Raw genomic sequence first — 23,148 nt, 5'->3', positions numbered from 1 at the left:
AGGGATCATTAGTGGTGATGAGGGGAGTCCGCAATCAGAATTTGTATTATCTGAAGGGAAGCACCGAGATTGGCCAGGTTGCTTCGGCTATTTCAGAAGCGGACATGAGCAGACTTTGGCACTATAGATTGGGGCACACAGGTGAAAAGTCACTGCAGGCATTGTGCAAGCAGGGGCTATTGAAGGGAGCCAAGAGTGGGAAGATTGAGTTCTGTGAGCACTGTGTTCTTGGCAAGAAGACGAAGGTGAAGTTCGGGACTGCCATTCATAAGACGAGGGGCATCCTGGACTAAGTGCAGCATCACTTGGTGGTAGACATTGGTTCGTCACTTTTGTAGATGACTATTCTAGGCGTTGTTGGGTGTACACCATGACGAAGAAGAGTGAAGTCCTAGATTTGTTTGTGGAGTGGAAGAAAAGATTGGAACTGCAGACTGGGAGAAAGATCAAGACGTTGCGATCCGACAACGGTGGTGAGTATACTTCTGACCCCTTTCAGCAGCTATGTCGAGACGAGGGCATAGAGAGACACTTCACGGTTAGTCATACACCGCAACAAAATAGGGTGGCAAAAAGGTTGAATCGGTCTTTACTGGAGAAGATCCGATGCTTATTGTCGCAGAGTGGTTTGGAGAAGATCTTTTGGGCTGAGGCACTTACATATGCGAGCCACCTCATTAATAGGCTGCCTTCATCTGCGATTGAGGGGAAGACCCCCATGGAGATGTGGTCGGGAAAGCCAGCACATGACTATGACCAGCTCAAGGTATTCGGGTGCCCTGCATATTATCATGTTAGAACTGATAAATTGGAACCTCGAGCTAGGAAGGCCATATTTGTAGGATTCAAGCGTGGTGTCAAGGGATACAAGCTTTGGGATCCAGTTGATAAGAAGATTGTGCTGAGTAGGGACGTCACGTTTGATGAAGCTTCTATCTTGAAGCTTCCCAGCTCTCATCAGGTGGAGAGCGACCCGACGGAGGAGATATCGCAGGTGGTGGAGATCGATGCAGCTCCACATTGTCCAGATGGTACAGTATCCATGCAGGTGCCGACTGAGGTGACGCCAGGCGAACACGACGATGACACGGAGGATACGAGTACAAATGTGCAGGATCAGTAACCGACAGCTCAGGTTCAGGATTCTATTGCGGTTCGGAGACAGAGGAGAAACATACAGATGCCAGCACGGTATGCCGACACAGTTGTGTATGCACTTCCGGTGGAGAGTATCGATGAGTTGGTGCCTACTACATTCAGAGAGGCCGAGCAGAGTTCGGAGATTGATTCGTGGCAAGTGGCTATGCAGGAGGAGATGGAATCTCTTCATAAGAACGATACATGGGAGCTTGTTGAGCTTCCAAAGGGACGGAAGGTAATTGGTTGCAAGTGGGTATACACGAAGAAGGAGGGCATTGAGGGCACTCCATTGAGGTTCAAAGCTAGGTTGGTTGCGAAGGGCTATGCACAGGAGGAAGGTATTGACTATAATGAGGTTTTCTCTCCGGTGGTGAAGCACTCTTCGATTCGGATTTTGCTAGCTTTGGTGGCACAGTATGGATTAGAGTTAGATCAGTTGGATGTGAAGACGACATTTCTTCATGGTGATCTTGATGAAGAATTATATATGACTCAGTCATTGGGATTCCGAGCTGCAGGGAAAGATAAGTTGGTTTGCAAACTGAAGAAATCGCTATACGGTTTGAAGCAGTCTCCTCGACAGTGGTATAGGCGATTCGATGGTTTTATGATTGGTCATTCGTACACTCGGAGCCAGTTTGATCCTTGCGTATATTTTCGCAAGTTGAAAGGAGGTGCGTACATTTATTTGTTGCTCTATGTCGATGACATGTTGGTTGCCTCTATTTCCAGATCGGCTATAGATGAGTTGAAAGTTCAGCTTTTAAATGAGTTTGAGATGAAGGACTTGGGCGAGGCGAAGCGCATTTTAGGGATGGAGATCGGCAAAGACAAGAAGAAGGGAAGAATTTGTTTGACACAGATGGCTTATTTGAAGAAGGTTCTACAGCGATTCCATGTTAGCATGGATACGAAGCCAATTAGTGTACCATTAGGAGCCCATTTGAAGCTTTCAGCTGGTCTTTCACCGAAGTCAGTTGAAGATAGAGAGTTGATGTCGAAGACTCCATATGCGAGTGCGGTTGGGAGCTTGATGTACGCAATGGTATGTACGAGACCAGATTTGTCACAGGCGGTGAGCATGGTATCGAGATACATGCACGATCCAGGAGTGGGTCATTGGGACGCCGTGAAATGGATTTTGAGGTACATTCGAGGTACGCTCAATGTTGGTTTGGTTTATGAGCGGGACACTACAGGTGGGCAGCTATGCATTGGCTATGTTGATTCGGATTATGCCGGGGATTTGGATAAGCGCCGGTCTACGACGGGGTATGTGTTCACTTTAACCCGTGCGCCGGTGTGTTGGAGATGCACCTTACAGTCGACGGTGGCTTTGTCTACGACGGAGGCAGAGTATATGGCAGTTACGGAGGCTGTGAAGGAGGCTATTTGGCTTCGAGGACTTTTGGAGGAACTTGGTATATCGCAGAGGTCCGTCACTATTCATTGTGATAGCATGAGTGCTATCTATTTGGCGAAGAATCAGGTTTTTCATGCGAGGACGAAGCACATTGACGTTCGTTATCACTTCGTTCGGGATGTTCTTGAAGATGGCGATGTGGAGATTGTGAAAGTCCACACGAAGGATAATCCGGCAGATATGCTCACAAAGGTGGTTCCGAGCAACAAGTTTGATCATTGTCGAAACTTGTTGCACATTCGTGATTGTTGAGGCCGTTGGCGGCCATTTGGGTGAACTACGTTCGGTTTGATTCCTTGGGCAAGAGGATACGTAGGCAGTCTTTCAGATGCAGCCGGTTTGGATTAGTTGATTTTGATGGAGGTGAGATTGTTTGGACTCTCGTTCGGATTCTCGACTTGTTGTGGATTGCGTTCGTACTGGACACAACAAGTGGGACATTTGGTTGCTTTGGTGTCGGCTCAGTTTTGAGAAAACTTCACCGAGGTGGAGAATTGTGAACGTGGGTGGGGTCTACCACGTGAACGAGGAGGTTGTTTCCGCGTGGATTCGTTTCCGTGCAAAGAAACGAAGTCGGCCCACGAACCACAAATGCTACCTATATATAACAATTGTTTATTAGGTTTTTGTGTGCGGAAGATTTGTGCAGCTGTTTTTCCTTTCTTTTGACGGCGTGTGAGGTGCAGGCTGCGGCTACAGGTGAAGAAAACAGAGGAGAAAAGCAGCGGCTGTGTTGAGATCTTGAGCAGTCCCTTTTAGGGTTTTAGAAAACAGAGGAGAAAAGCAGCGGCTGTGTTGAGATCTTGAGCAGTCCCTTTTAGGGTTTTGTGCATCCCTTTGAGAGAGCTTTGTGAGAGATTTGAGAGTTTTGTGTGAGGGTTTTATTTGTGAGATTCTTGTGTAAACCCTATTTGTATTCTCTCTTTCTCTATTAGTAGATCTCCCCCTTCTTGCCCCGTGGACGTAGGCAATTTGCCGAACCACGTAAAAATTGGTTGTATCGCTTTTGTGTGATTTGTAATAGCTTTTTAGGATCCCTCGACGCGTAGTCCTAGAGCTGACGAGAGGAAGAGCTAATATCTCACTTTGATGAGATATTAGGCTTCAGATTCTTGTTCCCTTTGAGAAACAAGAATTCTTATTGCGACCTGACTCTCTTGTTGTGTTGCCGAAGTGCTGCTGAAATTTCCGCTGCGCGCAACACATCCCAACATTGTAGATAGTTAAGACTACCTGAATTTTAGGTGAACTTCTGTGTAAGTAAAAATAATTACGATAGAGCATTTATTCATAAAAAGCATCCTAAGTATTTGGTTGAAGATCTCTAGTACATAATAGAACACAATCAATGCACAGAAAAGTTCCTCGAGTTGTGGCCCTAAATTTCTGTAATAAGAAACTTTAAGAAGACAAAATAAAAACTGAAACCTAAAAGCAAAACTAGCACTCAAAACCAAGTGAAAGCATCATAATGAGATCTTGCAAAATTTAAGTTTATGCAGCAGGACAATAATAGAGGAAGGAAAGAACAACAAACAAGTAGTTGAACTCACTTTCCACTCATAATTGCAAAAAGTTTCATTATATCACAGACTGTTTAGCAAGGAAGATAACAATATATGTGACAAAGCCATGAACCAATGAGATAGCATTTATTAGCAAGCACATTACTATAGGAGATAAATGCCTAAGTCCTATGATTTGTAGCCACAGACATCAGTGTTGTATTTTGACATGATCAAAAAAGGTTTTCATGAAGGCTTCTGAATATGGTGTTATATCCACTAGCCGATTGTTTTTCAAGGGGAAAAAACTCATGAAAGGGATTCAGCAATGGTGAGGTAGAAAAGTAATTTTGGGGGATTGATTGTCACAAAACGGGAACATGGACACTTAATCCAAATCCAGAGAATTATAAAATTGCTCTCTCATAGGTAAAATATGGGCATGAGATGACAACTCATTTCGCTAAATAAGATAAGCTAATGGTGTGGCACATCCTGTTAGTTCTATTGAACATGAGTGTCTCACCAGTCACCACTCTTCTTTGTTGGTAGATTTCTAATTATGCTAAATGAATAGTCAGCTCATATCTAATATACTCTTCGCAAAAAGGTAATTTTGAATATTTGGTTTGTTGGGTTTTTTTTTTGTATATATATACTATAAATCATGTATATTTAAAAATAACCCCAAATCTTAGTGTTTGAAAAGCTATCCCAAATCATCGACTTTGGGGAATGTCCCCAAGATTAACAAACCATTAGCTTGTGATAGGCTAATTTGCAATTGCAATGTAAAAATACCAACGAACTAGTCAAATATTTACTTACCATATCTAACAAAGTTGAATAATTTGTTGGCTGTTTTCCTTTTTTTTGTTGTGGGTTTTTTTTCCCTTTGGGGGTGGGGGTGGGGGGTTGTTCTCTCTTCAATGTTGATTATTTTGGGGGTATCTTTGCAAATGTTAAGATATGGGAGGTAGTTCAATAGATTATAAATACATGTGAGTTAAGGGGTATACACACAAAGACAACCCTCTTTTTCAGTTATCCAAAATAAGAAAGGATTTTTCTTTGAAAAACCCTTAAATAGGATGACGATAGTGATGTAGGATGTTTAACGGACAATTTCATGGAGGATTCGGAGAATCACGAGGTACATGTATTATTGACTTCCGCAAAGAAACAATCATATTTTTAATCCGGAAGACGAATTCTGACATATTATATATGTAAATAACCTATCTCTACGAGACGGAGCAAACCGGATTGTCAAAATTTTAAAATCTTATCAGTAATACCCTGTTTTGGCTAAAATTCAAAAATAATCAGCTTCTAATTTATTTTTAGTAATAAAATTGGAGTCTATTTAGATTAGGAAATAAATTCAATATTAGAATCCAATTAGATTAGAAAATAAATTCAATTTTGATTCATGATTTGTTTCTTCTATTATATGGAGTTTTTTTAGGATAGAATTTGATATTTCTTATTATTTTTTTGTAATTCTAGTCTTACTAGAAATCTTATTTGTTTTTCTATTTAAGAAGAGTCGTGTAACCCCAAAGAGGAATAATAACTTTTGATCAATAAAATTTCTCTTTTCGATATTTCTTCATGGATTCGAAGTTTTTCGTGGATTCAAAGATTGTTCTTTGTGGATTCAAAGAATGCCCTTGGTGGATTCCGAGGCTATCACTTCTGCGCTGCGTCAATTGGTATCAGAGTTTTGTTCCTCCGTTCCGATGACAGGTGATGAAGTTCCTTTTTATCGAACTGAGTTCAACTTGCTGAAGACTAATGTTAATCAGATGAAGACTGTCATAGAATGACTTGCGTCGTCAATGGAGCGTTTGAACACAGGAGGAGTTCGAAATCGCGTTGATGGTCGCCAACGACGTGATCCGACTCCACATAATGAATTCAATAGTGATGACTATGAAGCCTCATACCGTGGTTATAATCACAGAGATCACTAAAGACATGACAATTATGACACTAGAAGATTAAAAATATCATCCTTCAATGGAAAGCTTTATGCTGATGATTTCCTTGATTGTATTAATAAAGTGGATAAGTATTTTGAGTATAAGATAATTCCAGAAGATTGGAAAGTTAAATTAATGGTCTACAGGCTTAAAGAAAAAGCATCTGCATGGTGGGATGAAGTACTGATAAATCGATATCATCAAGGGAATGATCCAGTTCGAACGTGGGCAAAGATGAAAAAATTATTGAGAGACCGTTTCTTACCTTCTAACTACAAGCAATGTCAGGTGTCTTTAAAATATTCTTTTATCTTAGCCGCTATGGTCTGTCTAGCGAAGAAGGTGGAGCGAGAACTTGAGCAGAACGACATACGGCCTTTATCATGGATGATTTTAGAAAGTTATCAAACTAGTTATGATTATAGAAAAAATAAAGAAACTTCAATTCATCTCTGAGAAAGAGTCTGGATTTGTGAAGAGCACTGAGGAAGCACCAATAAAGACTTCATCAATTATGTCAATCATAGAACCGAAGGTATTTATGACAGAGATTGCTAAGGAGAAGGCTTCTTTAGTGGCAAACAACAAGACACTTACCACCGGAAAGGAAGTTTTTGCCACCATCAAGATTCATTCTGAGGTTCTTGATGTTGATGATGATATGTTAATAAAGATGAATATTCAACATGATATCGTGAGTGATATTACACATATTGATATTGTCCCGATGGAGGAGAAGGATAAAATAGAGAGTGAGACAATTGATGGTATGTGTGCATTGCTTAGTGGAGAGATTGAGACAAAGGAGATGAAAGAATTGTGTATGGAGTATGAGGAAGAAAATTATTTTTTGGAAGCAATAGTCATCAATAATTTCAACAATGGTAAGATGATACCGTCGACACTAGAATATGGGAAGCAACAAGAAAAATATTTGAAGGAGTTTTTCATGTCGACTACAAAGCCACATGCTGCCAGTTACATACACATGTTATGAAAAAGATTCATACACAAGTTTGATACAAAAGAAGTCCCAGCATAGGAGGTAAAAGAACAAATGGAGAAAATCAATACTAAATACAAGACGGATGCTGATTGTTGCAAAAGAAAAAAATTATTTATCAATGAAGTTATTATTCTAACAAATATAAGCTCGGGGTCAAGCTTCTTTCAACAAGAAGAGACTGATGTAGGACGCTTAACGGACAATTTCATGAATGATTCAGAGAATCACGAGCTACACGTATTATTGACTTTTGCAAAAAAACAATCATATTTTTCAATCCAGAAGGTAAATTCTGACATATTATATATGTAAATCGCATATCTCAACGAGACAGAGCCAACTAGATTGTTAGATTTTTAAAATCTCATCAATAATACCCAGTTTTGACTGAAATCCAAAAATAATCAGCTTCTAGTTTATTTTTAGTAATAAAATTGGAGTCTATTTAGATTAGAAATAAATTCAATATTAGAGTCTAATTAGATTAGGAAACAAATTCAATTTTGATTCATGATTTGTTTTCTCTATTATAAGGAGTCTTTTTAGAATAGAATTTGATACTTTATATTTTTTTTATAATTCTAGTGTTACTAGGAGTCTTATTTATTTTTTTATTTAAGAAGAGTCATGTAACCCCAAAGGGGAATAATAACTTTTGATCAATAAAATTTTTCTTCTCGATATTTTCTTCATGGATTCGAAGTTCTTCGTGGATTCAAAGATTGTTCTTTGTGGATTCAGAGAACGCCATTGGTGGATTCCGAGGCTATCACTTCCGCGCTGCATCAAATAGGAATACCATCTGTAAACCTCATTATAAAAATCATCTCAAAGGGATTCCAATAGCAATCAACCAACTTGACCACTGGATGCTAACCCTCTTTAAAAACAACAGGGACCCCATCAGAACCATCCCTGTAGGAGTGATTTGATCTACACCATAAATAGAAGAGTTATAATTCCTAAACTAACTCTCAAACCACCCGTAAATGACATAGGTCACCATTTACTATATGACGTTTTGATAGAATCCTTACTAACCTAAAAGATGGTTTCTGTACTAATTGAACTTAAAAGGAGGTTTTTACATCGTCACTGTACTTCAAAGATGGTTCTGTGTAATAAAAAAAAATTAAAAATACATAAACTCAAATAAGAAAGGCATTACAGACGCATGTACAGCTTACATTGCTCAAAATTTACGCGACCAACACAAACCTCTTGACGCATTGCAATTCAAAAACCCATATGGAACAAACATGCACACTACTCGTTATCATATAAAACTTGCAAGTAATGGTGATAGCATTTCAAGGATAAGCAAAAATAAGAAGTAACTTGAAGAGATAAGCTCAGGATTCAGATTGTCAGGGTGGCGGTCGACCGGCCCGGTCGACCGCATTCGTGCACAAGGCTTCCTGTGCGTCTGGAAGGAAATCGGTCGACCGGTGCGGTCGACCGACGGTTTTCTGGAGTTTGGGTTTTCTACTGAGAGCTGGTCGGTCGACCGGGCCGGTCGACCGGAATTGATCGCGGTCGACCGGTCCGGTCGATTGGGTTTGTATAAATACCCTTTGGGTGTTTTTTAGGGTTAAGAGCAAGGACGAATTTGAGCAGATTGAGAGAGTTTTCTTTGGGCTTCTATTCTAGGAGCAATTGGAGAGATTGAGAGTTGATTGTTGAGGGTTTATGAGAGATTTGTAACCCTAGTTTGTTCCTCTTGATTTCTAATAGTGAAAACTCCCCCCTCCTTGCCCCGTGGACGTAGGCATCTTGCCGAACCACGTAAAACTGGTGTTTGGTTGTTTGTGCTGTTGATTTTGGTTGGTTGTTTATCTTTCTTGGCGATTGTTTTGGTTTCTCGAGGCACAACAATTGGTATCAGAGCTCCGGGCTACGCTTGGGCTATTTTGGAGGAGTAGATCGCTTTGGAAGTTCATCTAGGGCTTCGTTTGGTGATAAAGGTGGGATCTTTTCAGTAAAAATCTCGTCTTTTTCAATTTGGATCTATTTCTCATTTGTTTCCGCATTGGTTTGGTGGTGCTTTGAGATATATGGCTGAAAAAGATAAAAGTGGGGAGGGTTCTTCTGGTGTGAAGGCCGTCCAAAGTTTGAATATACATTCTATGAAAATAGATGTGGAAAAGTTCAACGGCACAAATAATTTTGGACTTTGGCGATGCGAAGTCATGGATGCGCTAAATGCGCAAAATTTGGAAGATACATTGGAGTTGGACGGAAAACCGGCCGACGTTGATGAAAAGGTTTGGAATAAGATGAATAGAACGGCGTGTGGTGTGATTAGGTCTTGCCTTACCCAAGACCTTAAATATGATGTGATGAATGAAACTTCGGCAAAGAAGATTTGGGAGGTCCTAGAGGGCAAATATTTGACGAAGAGCGTCGAAAATCGTTTGCATTTGAAGAGGAGGCTTTATCGCTTCCAATTGAAGAAGGGGACATCCATTAGTGATCACATGAACCACTACACGAAGCTACTTGCAGATTTGGCGAATGTAGATGTCAAGGTTGAAGACGAGGACAAGGCATTGTTGTTATTGAGTTCCTTGCCCGACGAGGAATATGAGACCTTCGTCCTCACTCTTATTAATGGAAAGGCATCACTTTCGTATAGTGAGGTCACTGCAGCCCTTGTGAATTATCAACTTCGAAAGAAGGACAAGGAGACTTCCATCGAGCCGGTTGCTGGTGCATTGGTTGCAAGAGCTAGAAGTCCAAACCGTGGAAGAAGGTCGCAGTCTAGAGTGGGGCATCCTGCAGTTGGTAGGAATCAGTGTGCCTTTTGTAGAGAGGATGGACATTAGAAAGCCGAATGCCCAAAATTGCAAGCTGTGAAGAATAAAGGGAAAGCTATTCAAGCTTCAGAGGTGAATATTGCCAAGGCTAGTGGCGATGTTTCAGATTCAGATTCAGATTCTTCGGGCTATTCGTGCCCAGCTCTTCCGTCAGTTGATGTTGCCGACTCCACCGAGTGGATGTTGGATTCTGGTGCTACTTACCACATATGCCCTAGAAGGGATTGGTTCTCCAGCTTTCAGGAGTTGGAAAGAGGGGATGCTGTTCTCATGGGTAATGATCACAGATGCCCTATTGGTGGTATTGGTACCGTTCGGATTCGGATGAGTGACGGGATGATCCGGGAGTTGGCTGATGTGAGGTTCGTTCCTCAACTGAGGAAGAACATCATTTCACTTGGGGTATTGGAGGCATCAGGCTATAGGGTGATCTTGGCGGATTCTCGCTTGAAGGTCACATCGGGGTCCATAATTGTGATGAAGGGAGTCAGGCGGAGTAACTTGTATTATCTACTTGGGAGCACGGTAGTTGATAGGGCGCTGACTACTTCTATGGCTAGACTGTGGTATTGTTTGGTGCTGGGATATATTGTTGGTTATACCGTGCACAGATTGTTAAGGAGTGCTATGACCTGCAGATTGAAGTCCTGTGAGCACATTGATATGAGCAAGAAGACCGAGGTGGAGTTCAGCACTTCTATCCATCTATCGAGAGGTCTTATTGGAGGTGTTCAGTCAGGCATTTGGGGGCTTTCCGAGGAGGCATCATCGGGAGGTAATCGTTATTTTGTTTCTTATGTTGGGGATTGTACTAGGCATAATTGGGTTGCAACCAAGTCCCGTTGGTATAAAGACCTAGTAGTCCGCAACAGTTGGAGGAGGTGTATGGACAGAAAGGTTACCAGTCGTACTTATTCTAGTAGGAGTCCTTTCTTGCATTGGTGCCGAGCTCACGGCAGTTGGAGACACTTCAGAGGGAAGGAGACAGTGGGGCGACGTGATGAGATGGCGGATTTAGTGGGCCGTTCTTTTCTGGAGGAGGATCGGTATTGGTTATCGAGCAGTGGATCTGGTATTCAGGCTTCGACAGGTTTGGGTCATCTTATGAGGTTGCCGACTGCTGCGTATAGAGTTGTTAGATCTGGTGGAGATGTTTCAGATTTTGGTCGGCGTCGAATATTTGACTACCCAGCACTTGGTCACATCGTTGATGTGAGGTTGGATCCGATTGCGCAGTTGGGATTCAGGAGTTCTTTTGGCTATCAGTTGGGAGCTTCTGAGTTTGGTCTGAGCAGGTTTGTCACTTTGGACTCTCGGCAGGTGGAGAGTATTGATCAGGTCAGAGGGATATCGCAGCGGGTGGAGGTTGATGCTACTCCACATTGGGTGGGGACTTTCCCACATACTCCAGGTCATTCTGCATTGGTTGGGATTCCAGCTGAGGTGACACAGCGTGGGAGTCATTTATTTATGGGTGCAGATGATGAGGTAGTTGATTTGGATGCAGCTGATGGATATGTTTTGGATACGGCCATTGTTACATCTCAGGTGGAGGTGTTTGGATCGTTTCAGTTTGGGGTCGTTGATGATGCTATCAGCCGCAAGTTGGATTGAGGGCCTTTTGGAGGCCATTGTTGATGATGCTATCAGCCGCAGGTTGGATTGAGGGCCTTTGGAGGCCCATATGGTGAACTACGTGAAGGTTTGATTCCTTGGGCAAGAGGATACGTAGGCAGTCTTTATGATGCAGCCGATTTGGTGAGCGACATCGACATTTGGGGAGAGTGTTCGCACTCCCATTTGGGTCTCAGCAAGTGAGGCATTTGGTGTAGTCGGTGTAGGCTCAGTTGTTTGGTGAGTAGACACAGTTGGTTTGGGGTTGAGTGTTCGCACTCCCGTTTGGATCTCGACGTGTTGTGATTGGAGTCCGTTGTCATGAGTCCGTTGCCATGGCATACTGGGTGCAACAGTTGAGGTATTGGTTTGATCGGTGTCGGCTCAGTTTTGGAAGAATCTTCGCCGAGGGGGAGATTTGAAGAGATAAGCTCAGGATTCAGGATTGTCAGGGTGGCGGTCGACCGGCCCGGTCGACCGCATTCGTGCACAAGGCTTCCTGTGCGTCTGGAAGGAGATCGGTCGACCGGTGCGGTCGACCGACGGTTCTCTGGAGTTTGGGTTTTCTACTGAGAGCTGGTCGGTCGACCGGGCCGGTCGACCGGAATTGATCGCGGTCGACCGGTCCGGTCGACCGACGCTGTTTTGGGCTGGGCTTTCAGGTTTTCGACCTGATTCGTTTTGGATTTGTATAAATACCCTTTGGGTGTTTTTTAGGGTTAAGAGCAAGGACGAATTTGAGCAGATTGAGAGAGTTTTCTTTGGGCTTCTATTCTAGGAGCAATTGGAGAGATTGAGAGTTGATTGTTGAGGGTTTATGAGAGATTTGTAACCCTAGTTTGTTCCTCTTGATTTCTAATAGTGAAAACTCCCCCCTCCTTGCCCCGTGGACGTAGGCATCTTGCCGAACCACGTAAAACTGGTGTTTGGTTGTTTGTGCTGTTGATTTTGGTTGGTTGTTTATCTTTCTTGGCGATTGTTTTGGTTTCTCGAGGCACAACATAACTGACCTCAGTTTCAATAGAGAGGACGTCAACAAAAATGTCAAAGTACCAGTGAAAACGTTTTCTTACAAAATTGCTAGTGAGATCCTGAAGATAAAAAGTAAATATTTTTCGTAGCTCTATTAATTTCACCAAAATTTTCTAAGAAATCCCTACAAATTGGAATTTTTTAGATGATTCGCGCAGGGTCTAGAGCCGGTAGAAGGAACTGAACTACAGTAATGGATCAGATCTAATTTTAAACCGATATAGATCCGATCCACATAAGAGATATTTTTCATTTTTATTTAAAATCCACCTGAGAGATATTGATGTTTTAGGAAATGGATGTTGAGCAAAAACACCTCGTGTACATGTCTGTGAATTTTAGGTACATTTACATTTTTTATCATTAATATTTTAAATCTTTTTAATAGCCATACTTGTTTTGTTTTTAAATTTTTTATTGAAAATTTAAAATCCTGCATTAGTAAATTAAAATTTCCAATAAAATTAATTGGTATTATTATTTAATAAATTATTTACAATTATTTATGAAGTATTTTATTATGATATGATAAAGCAATTAAAAGTTATACTATTGTTAATAATGATAGTTACGTGCAATTATTTATTAAATAAATTTTTTCTATACTCTGATAGTTAATAACGATTCATAATAATTTATAACTTATTGTTATTATTATTATAAATTACTAGTTATAGTATTTGACCAAAATTTTTGGGGAACGTGAGGTGGTGTATAGTTAGTAAGAGGTTATGGATGTTTTATTTATGAAAGGCCAACTAGATATAATGTGCATAATTGCGAATTATGAAAATTTAAAGGGGAGAAAATAGTCAATCAAAAAATTTGACACCCCAGTCCTCTTTTACATGTAGGGGCTGTTTGGTTCGCTTTTTAACTCCGTGGAAAGTTTTACACCGTCTCCACATAGGATTTTTTGTAGCCACGTTGGATATAAGTTTTACGTTGGTTTTTCCCCCTCTTTGGTTCGCTAGGGTTGAAGAAGGGTTCGAACTTTTATATGATTAATATTACCTCATATAACGAGCACAAATAAATTTGTATATAGTGGGGGGTAATCTTACCATTTTGACCAAGATATCTTGAAAAATATTGTTGCAAAATAATGTTAAGTAATATAAATTCTAATATAGAATATTGATCGTGACACATATCATATTGATGGAAAGTTAGTATAAGTTGTCACATACATGCTTTGCAGATCACATGTTTAAATGATTTTATCATTATGTATTTCACACATCTTTTATATTACCCTCTCCATCTCTGCGTTTGACATTCCTTGAAAAATAGGGAGATCTATCTTGACCCATCTGTATCCTAGACTAGCCAAGAACTACACTAGGAGAAGGTTAGGCAAATAAAGAATTCATCTGAAGGGATTTTTTTTAGCTCACAGAAAAAACTGAAGCAATACTAACCCTGTTTTTTTTTCTTTCCAGAAACATCGCTTTCTACAAAATAACCATAATTAATCCTTGCCGGCCATATTTTTAGAGTTGCCGAATGTGAAATATTATTATCAATGATTTTTAATAACTCATGGCAAATTTTAATACCTCTAAAATTCATGGCAGCATGTTCGATAAACAAGAATTTAAGGTAATTTTCTTCAAAATAATACCAAAATTCATGGCGATTATAGTCTGAGTGAACATTTATATTCAGAAGACTTGGGCCGGTAGGCCCATTAATTTGTATTAAAGCAATTGGCTGGTGAGCCCATTTATTACAACCCTCTCTCAACAAACATTTTTAGAAGCTCTGCAGTCCCTCGAGAACCGGTCACTCTTCCCTCTTCTCCTTCTCTCACTCTGAAATGTGGAAAAAGGGCAAGAAGAGAACCGACGAGGAGGCCGCCGGAGGCGACTCCGACGGCGCTCCGCCGTCGAAGAAGCTTGCGAAGGGCGACTCCGAAGAAGATGGCATCGTCGTCTGCGAGGTCAAGCTACACTAACTCCAGTTCGAATAAACCCTAGTTTTATCGCCTCTTTTGTTTTTTTGTTCTTTGAACTTAAAGTTTGGTTTTTTTCCCCCTCTTTTCTTGCAGTTGTCGAAGAACCGGAGGGTTTCAGTCCGGAGCTGGCAAGGGAAAATCGTGGTTGATATCAGGGAGTTTTATGTTAAGGATGGAAAGACGCTCCCAGGGAAAAAAGGTCCCTTTTTTACTCTCTATTTGAGAATTTTCACTGGAAAGTTTCTGTCTTTAGCTCATTTAGGGTTTGGAAAATTTTAGGTCAAATTGAACTTTCTTTCCTTGGCATGAGCGTTTTGATCTTTTAGGTAGCGGGTGTTAAAGATGAGTTTTCATGGTAGAATTAGTAATTTGTTAACTGTTTGCTATTTCCAAGCGTTTCTACTTTCCATTTTGTTTGAGAAGATGTTATAGAATGCACTAGCTAGTATAGCAATGAAGGGCTCTTTTCAGGACTTTTTTGAAGAGATTTTGCAGTCTTAAACTACTCCTACGTTCCGGTAAATATTTGATCTATATGCAACATCATGTAAGTAATGATCAGCAGGGAGTCCGACAGGCAACAGTTTGCTTGTAGAAATGAGAAGGGGTGGGGTATGGTGTATCAGGGAGTGAACGTGGGAGATTAACTAAAGGAATCTAAATATGAGGGTTTCAGTTTAAGTCTATGCTTTGTGTTGCCAGCTATGGGGCATGAGTACTTTTATTTTGAAGTTAACGGTGACTGACATTCTGACACCCATAGTGGCAATGTTTTAAGAATCTCCCACCTAGCCTCCCGCCTAGGCCTTGGGAGTGCCTAGGAGAGCGGAGACTGCTTTTGTCGACTGCACCACTTAGATCTTGGTCGTGATTTCCTCCATTACTGCCTTACATCTTCTAACCTCCTTCGAGCTCCTCTAGCTGTCTCCACCTACTACAAACACCTTCTCCAACTCCTCCAACCTTGGGCAAAACCTCCTCCATCACCATTTAACAAAAAATTCTTCTAGGCCTAGCACCTAAGCGCTAGGCACCAGGTTTGGCACCTAGCGGTTCCTAACGCTTTCGATAACATTAATTATGATTAAAAAATAAAAAATGCCTAGGCTCTACGCATTGGGTCCGACGCGTAGGCCGTCTAGCGCTTTTTTTTAACCTTGTGTAGTGGACACCGACACTTCCTTGGACACTCGTTAGATATGTGTATACAATTATTCAAGCACGTCCTCAATTATATAACGTGTTATAATTTAAAGCAATAGAAATGCTTCTTGAACATGTATTCTGCACTTCACATACACTTCTTTATTTATATTATATATTTGAGTTATCTGTTTATTTTCATTTATGCACTAGAGGATGTAGTAGAAACTGCTATAAGATATTGATTTGTATAAATCTAAGTTTAGATAATGTCAAGCATTTTCTCAAGTTGAAGAGCAAAGTCATGTCCCTTTTGCAAAGTCTTAAAACTGTATGATAGGCCAAAAAAGTAGCAGTCATGTAATCATTATATGTTCTATATAATTATTTATTAGAGATAATAGCTTCAACTCTTGAATGCATGTAGATGTGTATGTATGCATCTATATGAAGTCTCTGTTTATTATAAGAATTAAACACACTGACACACATATGCATACATACGCACACATCACCAATGTTGTAAAAAGCGGCAAATAGCGCCGCTATCGCGCCGCTAATCGCGATCGCGGTGCTTCGGCGCTCCGCTTACGGGTATCACAGGGAGGGTTAACGGAGAAAGCCGCAATACGCTCGAAACGCGCGAAAAAAGCGGGATTTAGCGGCCAAAAGCGCTTAAAAGCGCTAAAATCCGCTACAGGGTTTCTTAAACTCGTGGATACTTCACCGCAAACCCGACCCGAACTTGTTATTTAAAACCCATCTCTTCAGTCTTCACCGCAAACCCGACTCTTTTGCCCTAGCCGTCCAGCAACTCTCTTCTTCCAGTCACTCCGATGCCTCTCTTTCACCTCCTCCGGCGACTCCTTCCAGCGCTATCTCCGGTCAACGTCGCCTCCGGTCAACACGCCTCCGATCGACGTCATCTCCGCACCAGCAGCACCTCCGGTCGACACCATCTCTCTCTCTCTCTCACGGTCTCACCTTCCTCTCTCTCCGGTGAACGTCGCGTCGCCTCCGGTCACCTTCCTCTTTGATGGGCTTCGTCTGCAATAGAGAGAACAAACAAGGTAATAATTTGAAATTAAATGCTTATTAGTTGTAAATTTCTAAGTTGCAACAGAGAGAGCGAGCAAGGCTTATTAGTTGTAATTTGAAATGAAATGCTTATTTAGTTAATTTACTAATATCAAGTAAGTTCACATGTGGGAAAAGAACCAAATGTTCTAGACAACATAATGCCCATCATTTATCCAATTAACGTAGTATTTTTGGGCATGTAATACATTTAGTTAATTTATGATTATTTCATTCAAGAAAGAACACCCACAAATCTTGACTCTGAATTTATGCAATATTCAAGCGATTTAGTAAGTTATAAATTTTGAAACTAAAGATCCATAGACCGGAGTAAAAATGGACGACATTTTCTCTCTTTTGCACTAGCTGATTTAGTAAGTTATAGTACTTTGTTAATATTATGTAATTATTAAACATCTATTTCATGTTTAGGCATCAAATGTGCATTTGTAGATTTTTTTAGTTTTTTTATGAATTTTCTTATTATATAGGATATTTAAATATATTTAAATTTGACCGCTATTTGACTGTGCACTATTTGCCGCGATTTCGCCGCAATAGCCCGATATAGCCTTAGCGGTACCTCGCCGCGACGTGCCGCGATCCGCTATCAACAACCTTGCACATCACACACACACATATACACATATACATGTGTATAAGTATGTAAGTGTGTGTGCATTCTAAAATCATGTATTCATGTGGCAATGTCCTACTTTTCAAATAATTACCAAGTCCCATGTTTGCATACATGTCATACCTCTATCATGTGTCAGTGTCCATGCTACGTAGGTTGTTGGTCAGGCATGGTTGAATAGAAATGCTTGTAAAATGGGCCTCATTATCACTGGAAGATTTTATTACTTAATTTTCTGTTTTTAGTTATTCTATCACAACAAGACCTTTGGAAGAGTTTGAAGAGTGATACTTGAAAAGTCAGGAATAAACAGTAATGCATCAGGGCAATAACTAAAGGAGATTTAGATGATAACATGGAGAAGGTGGCTGCAACACCAAGGTGTAGTGAGGAGCTGAAGAGAAAAATGATAACCTGTGAGGTTTTCTATTATGTCCAATGAGAATCTCTTTTTGCATGTTTAAAAGGTTTTGTTAAGCTCTGTGCAAGCTTCTTTGTCATCTCATTCTCCACCGTAGCCTTTTTATTTTTTCATCACATTTTCATATTCCCTCTCCAATTCCTGACTCTCAAACTTCCATATCATGGGATCTTTACTTAGTGGAAGAGTAGACCAAGACAGGAATTTAGACGCAGAATATCAGGGAAGCACTAACAAGTGTTTTCTTTCTCATTATGTAAATCAATCATACAGTAAAAAAGATAACAGTGAAAAGAGTTATATGTAAGAGTTAACATAAGCTGTAGATGAGGAAGACATTGGTGGTATAGTGGTATATAGGGTGAGATACATCAAGATCTATTTGATGGAAAGGTGTACAAAAATTGGGGCTGACATTTTAACTCTCTACTTGCATTTATGCTCTAATTCAGTTAATATATAAGTTAAGGAAACTTATATTCATGATAAATCCTAATTTCCCTTTCAGCCTTCTCTTTGCCTTCAAACGTACACAAAAAGTTCCATACGTAAACTATTTTGCATAGTTTGTTTGAGATTTTCATCTGGAGGGTATTGATCAACTAAATAGATACCAATGGCAATGATGAAAGCAATATGAGATAATCAGTATATGTGTGGTTAACATATAGATCTGATCATTTTATCGAATCGATAACAACATAAATTGGATTATGATGTGTATGAAGTATTACTTGAGAATGAAACCTATAGAAAGAAATAACTTTGGAATGAAGATCTTCTAATCGAATTGCTTGTTGTCGAAAATGCCATGGAAAGAAGAAACTTCCCTTAATCTTTTCTAGATCTTCTTTAGATGGGTTTTCTCTGCCACCTAGGAAGGGGCCCCTCTTTGGTTAGAATACACTTGGTTATCCCTTATTCTGTATATCAAATGCTATTCACTGTAGCCAAAGTTGTATGTGCGTGAATCATTATTTAGTGTCTTTATAGAGCATCTTATCAGTTCTCTCTCCTGAATCTGAACTGTAATACAACCCCATCCCCTGCTTCCTCTTGATGGTAGAAGTAACCGTTGGAACTCCAAAGCTTTTGCCTTTTCTTTATAATTAATGCTAGAGTTTCTTTCTTGTTAAATACCAACCAGAGAGTATAATTAACTCCATTCGATACTGTTATTTTACTCTGAATAATTGCCATTTACTATTACCTAATAGACTGAATACTCAACTGAAGTGGGATCACTAGAATAAATGCAGAAAAAACAAGAAGGTTTGCTATGACATTTACCTGAAGCAATTACAAAGACCGAATATCTGAGATCAAGCACAGTTATCCATCCATATATCAGTCCAAAATCCTACTGAAGTACTAGATCCCACACAGCCACATACAGTTTCATATTGGATTATGATGACTGGTGTTCTTCAGAGTTTGAACATAATTGTATGTGACTTAATAGGAATGTAGCTTGGACTTTTACAGTTTTTGAACAGATTGTAACAATTTGCTCTTTCTCTGGCAGGCATCTCACTTTCCATGGATCAGGTACGCCTACCATTCCCATGTCCTTATTCTGTGGTTCCGATGAATATGTTACTACCTAGTGATCATGGTTCTCGCTAATATCTTCATTTATATGTAGCTAACTGCTACTTTTTTTTCCCCTTCTCATGTTAAGTGGAAAATACTTCGGGAGCATATCGATGATATCAATGAAGCTGTGGGTGAGAATGCATAGTTTCGAAATGGTTCCTACTGATCCCTTTTGTCCAGTCACTGTTGAATCAGACGTTGTGTTCACTGATCTAATGTTTTGTAATTAAAGATGTCGAAAGGCTCTGTCAGTTATGTTGAACTAGATGAATGTGGTTAACTATCTCAAATATGCTGGTACATTTGACTGATTAGGCCCGTTTCTTATGTTCTAGCGAAAGTATTGAGTCCTGGCTAAGAAGGACTTAACCATTTCCTTTGTTTGATACTGTTAATGCGTTAACAAATTCATGGTAGTCTTAAGTATGGGAACAGACTTATTTCATGTAGTTTTGCGTAACTTAGGCTTCTCGTTTAACTCTAGGAAGCCAATGATAATGATGGAGGTTTCATCACGTACCCAATAGCTAGCGTAAATTATGGATCTGACGGATGATGGCTGCTGCAAAATATTTGGATGAAGACTTATCGTCATCATGGAAATTGTATGGTTGCTGATTAAAAATATGAGACATGGAGTATGATCTCTATCCTGTTTCCGATTAAATAGAGTAATGGAGTAGATTCATTCTGATACGCATCTTCAGATATTTATAGCGACATATGCTAGCATTGACCGTCAGCCGATTTACACGATTTTATATAAGAGGCATGTGCGTGGACTCTCTCTTTTATTGTCCCATGCTCTTATCTTTCTTTCAATATATCAGTCCGTACCCCGTATTCTCTAGAGGCCTCACCATGGACAATAACAGAGAAAATAATAAGAAGTGCATATACGCGTTCCAACATTAATTTTTAAGTCATTTCATCACTGTTTATGCTAGTTTAATATTCTATTTTGTGCCGGTTTTTCAACAGTTTTATATTTTGATTTCAAGTCGATAGTAAAACACGGGTAACATGATAGGGTGGCACTACAGGCACACCCCCAACCACACCTTGAGGCACACCCCCTCTCAGCTACAGTATACATGCCCACTTTAGATTTTTAAAAAAATCTAAAGTGGACCCCGTGTACTGTAGCTGAGAGAGGGGATGTGCCCCAAGGTGTGGTTGGGGGTGTGCCTATAGTATTTTCCAACCTGATACCCCATAATAGCAGACGCTTAATAATATTATTATCTTTATACATTTAATTTGAGGTATTCCAGTTCGTTCAGAGAAAAAGGCAAAAAAAAAAAAAAAAATCTAAGTCTGAACTCTGACAGCAGCATTCTGCTGTTGATATCAAGATTCAAACATTGACTCAATGACTCAGTCAATCAATGTGAGCTGATAACAAGGTCCTTTTCTTTACTTCTCTTCTGTGCTCAGCTGTCGTTATATAGCAGCAACAAAAAACTTAGGTGAGAATTTCTCCACTTCTCTCCTGCTGCATAAATTTTATCCTACCCACTATGTGTGCAAACTTACATATGGATCCTCCGCCTTAACATAATCTGCATTATACAGAAAAATATCCGTTAAAGAATATTCAATAGAAAATCATTGGGGAGGGGGAAAAATGTGACGCGTTACTCTAAAGTTTGTTAATTTTATTTGGTTGTTAGTAAATAGAATATGTATCAAAAAGCATGAAAATAGGTACATTAAGAAAAGATAAAAAGAACGGTTAGAAAAAAAAAAGGATGAATATAAACTTGCTTCAAATTTACCGAACCCTCACAAATCCAATGTCCTCATAAAATTCAGGATTTTTTCAATCAAATTAGCATTTGCAGTATTTAATTTTAAAATAATTAGTTAAAATAAAGATAAACGAGAGTATTTTAGTCCAAAGGTTAGTTACTTTTGAAATTAGGAAGCTTTTTTTTTATCAATAACTTAAAAAACAAAAAAAAAACAAAACTTAGGGACCCAAACATAATTATCCCTACTAGGGGTGATAAACCGTATCCATATCCGAGAAAATATCCGTAACCGTATCCGTTAGGATACGAATATGGTTACCCAAATCTATAACCGATAGGATATGGTTACAGATATGGTTTTGTAGTGAAATATCTGTATCCGTATCCGAAATATCCGAATACATATTAGTCATACTCTTACGATAGTTTCGATTATTAGATTATGGATTTGTGGTTAATTTTGATGATCAAGATGTCTAATCTTAACTTTTCAATTATATTGGGCATATTAACAAACTCTTTGGCATCACATGAACTATGTTTTTCTCAATACTATCTAGTTTTTTCATATCTGTTTTGTATCTGCATGCATATCCGTTTATATATCCGCATGTATATCCGTAACCGTATCCGATTTTAGCGGATATGGTTATAAATTTTTTTTCCGAGATACATCTGTATTCATATCCAAGATGAGTAAGCGGATATGAATATGATAAGTATCATATCCGAGCCGTATCCAGATCGAATTCACCCCTAATCAAATTAGCATTTGCAGTATTTAATTTTAAAATAATTAGTTAAAATAAAGATAAACGAGAGTATTTTAGTCCAAAGGTTAGTTACTTTTGAAATTAGGAAGCTTTTTTTTATCAATAAATTAAAAAACAAAAAAAAAAGCTAAACTTAGGGACCCAAACATAATTATCCCTACCGACGAGAACCCCCGCATCAAAACTATATATTAAAAAATTATACCGTCCAACTGAAAATCCCAACACGCAGAAATTGTGAGCAAACAACCCAGAGTCCAAAGCTCCTCTCGTTACTCCTCCCTTCATCTCAGAAACAGAGAGAGAGAGAGAGAGAGAGAGAGAGAGAGAAGCGAGAGCAATGGATTCAGGAGAGAAGCGCCTCAATGAGCTCGGCTACAAGCAAGAGCTCAGAAGAGAAATGGTCAGTTTCAATCTCTCTATCTTTTCAAATATTTCAAGCTAAATATTTAATTTTTTTCCCCTTCAGACTTTGTTCAAGACTCTGGCGATTTCGTTCTCAACCATGACGCTGTTCACAGGGATTACGCCGTTGTACGGATCGAGCTTGCTGTACGCAGGGCCAGCGAGCTTGGTTTGGGGTTGGGTTGTGGTCTCATTCTTCGTTTGGTTTGTTGGGATCTTCCAGGCGGAGAACTCTGTCCTCTTTCCCTGTTAGTAGCAGTTTTGACCATTTTTCTGTCTTTCTTCTCGTATTATAAAACCCTTTAACTGTTTTTTTTTTCCAAAGTTTGAATTTTTTTTGGGTGTGCTAACTTTCCCCAACAAAGAAAAGAAAATTTAGCGGCTTTTAGAATATAAAACTATAACCCTCAATCGTGCAGTAAAGGAATTTTTAACATAGTATCAGAACAATCCGTGTTCAAATCTCACTGACTACACGTTTAATGTAAGAAAAAAAAATGCTCAACCTAATATAAAATTAGAACCCTAAGCCCTCACCACAACTCGGAAACTTCAGAGTTCTGATGTAGTGGAAGGGACCTTTTAACAATGTTAATGAAGACTTGTCATCTGGGTTCTAGGGTTTTGTCAGAATGATTCAGTTAACTTAATCAGGTCCTTGAATCAAATAGTAGATTGTTGACTGTTCTGGAGGAGCTTGCATTATTAGATTACAAAGAGATGGATCTGTTCCTATCGAAACTAGGTCTAAACTTTCGGGTTTGGGTACGAATATTCCTTTCTGCATCATATGTAGAATCATTAAATGCAAAGTTCTACAGAACTCTGTGTATGAGAGAGGAAGAGCAACATGAGGTGGTC

The 23,148-nt window shown here is 39.5% G+C and overlaps 2 protein-coding genes across 2 annotated transcripts in view; both read left to right on the top strand.

Annotated features, from left to right (window-relative positions):
* LOC109830300 (RNA polymerase II transcriptional coactivator KIWI-like) lies at nt 14,273–19,781 on the top strand. Its single transcript, XM_020397529.1, has 4 exons — nt 14,273–14,463; nt 14,572–14,677; nt 19,285–19,307; nt 19,441–19,781. The coding sequence occupies exons 1-4, from the start codon at nt 14,341–14,343 to the stop codon at nt 19,498–19,500; spliced, it is 312 nt and encodes a 103-aa protein (XP_020253118.1). The 5' UTR covers nt 14,273–14,340; the 3' UTR covers nt 19,501–19,781.
* Nucleotides 22,223–23,148, top strand: part of LOC109830845 (amino-acid permease BAT1 homolog) — a 5,719-nt gene continuing 4,793 nt past the window's right edge. Inside the window, exons 1-2 of the mRNA XM_020398206.1 lie at nt 22,223–22,285; nt 22,395–22,535. Coding sequence (XP_020253795.1) covers nt 22,223–22,285; nt 22,395–22,535 — 204 coding nt within the window. The remainder of the gene's footprint in view (nt 22,286–22,394; nt 22,536–23,148) is intronic.

Source organism: Asparagus officinalis, chromosome 2 (assembly GCF_001876935.1).
Source record: "Asparagus officinalis chromosome 2, Aspof.V1, whole genome shotgun sequence".
NCBI classification, from domain to species: Eukaryota; Viridiplantae; Streptophyta; class Magnoliopsida; order Asparagales; family Asparagaceae; genus Asparagus; species Asparagus officinalis.
This window is presented reverse-complemented; position numbering and strand designations above follow the sequence as displayed.

Excerpts from the sequence above, each read along its gene's own strand:
- LOC109830300 (XM_020397529.1), top strand. The coding sequence starts at position 14,341 with ATGTGGAAAAAGGGCAAGAAGAGAACCGACGAGGAGGCCGCCGGAGGC. Across the intron at positions 14,678-19,284 it reads GACGCTCCCAGGGAAAAAAG|GCATCTCACTTTCCATGGAT; the intron begins GTCCCTTTTTTA and ends TTTCTCTGGCAG. Across the intron at positions 19,308-19,440 it reads TCTCACTTTCCATGGATCAG|TGGAAAATACTTCGGGAGCA; the intron begins GTACGCCTACCA and ends TCTCATGTTAAG.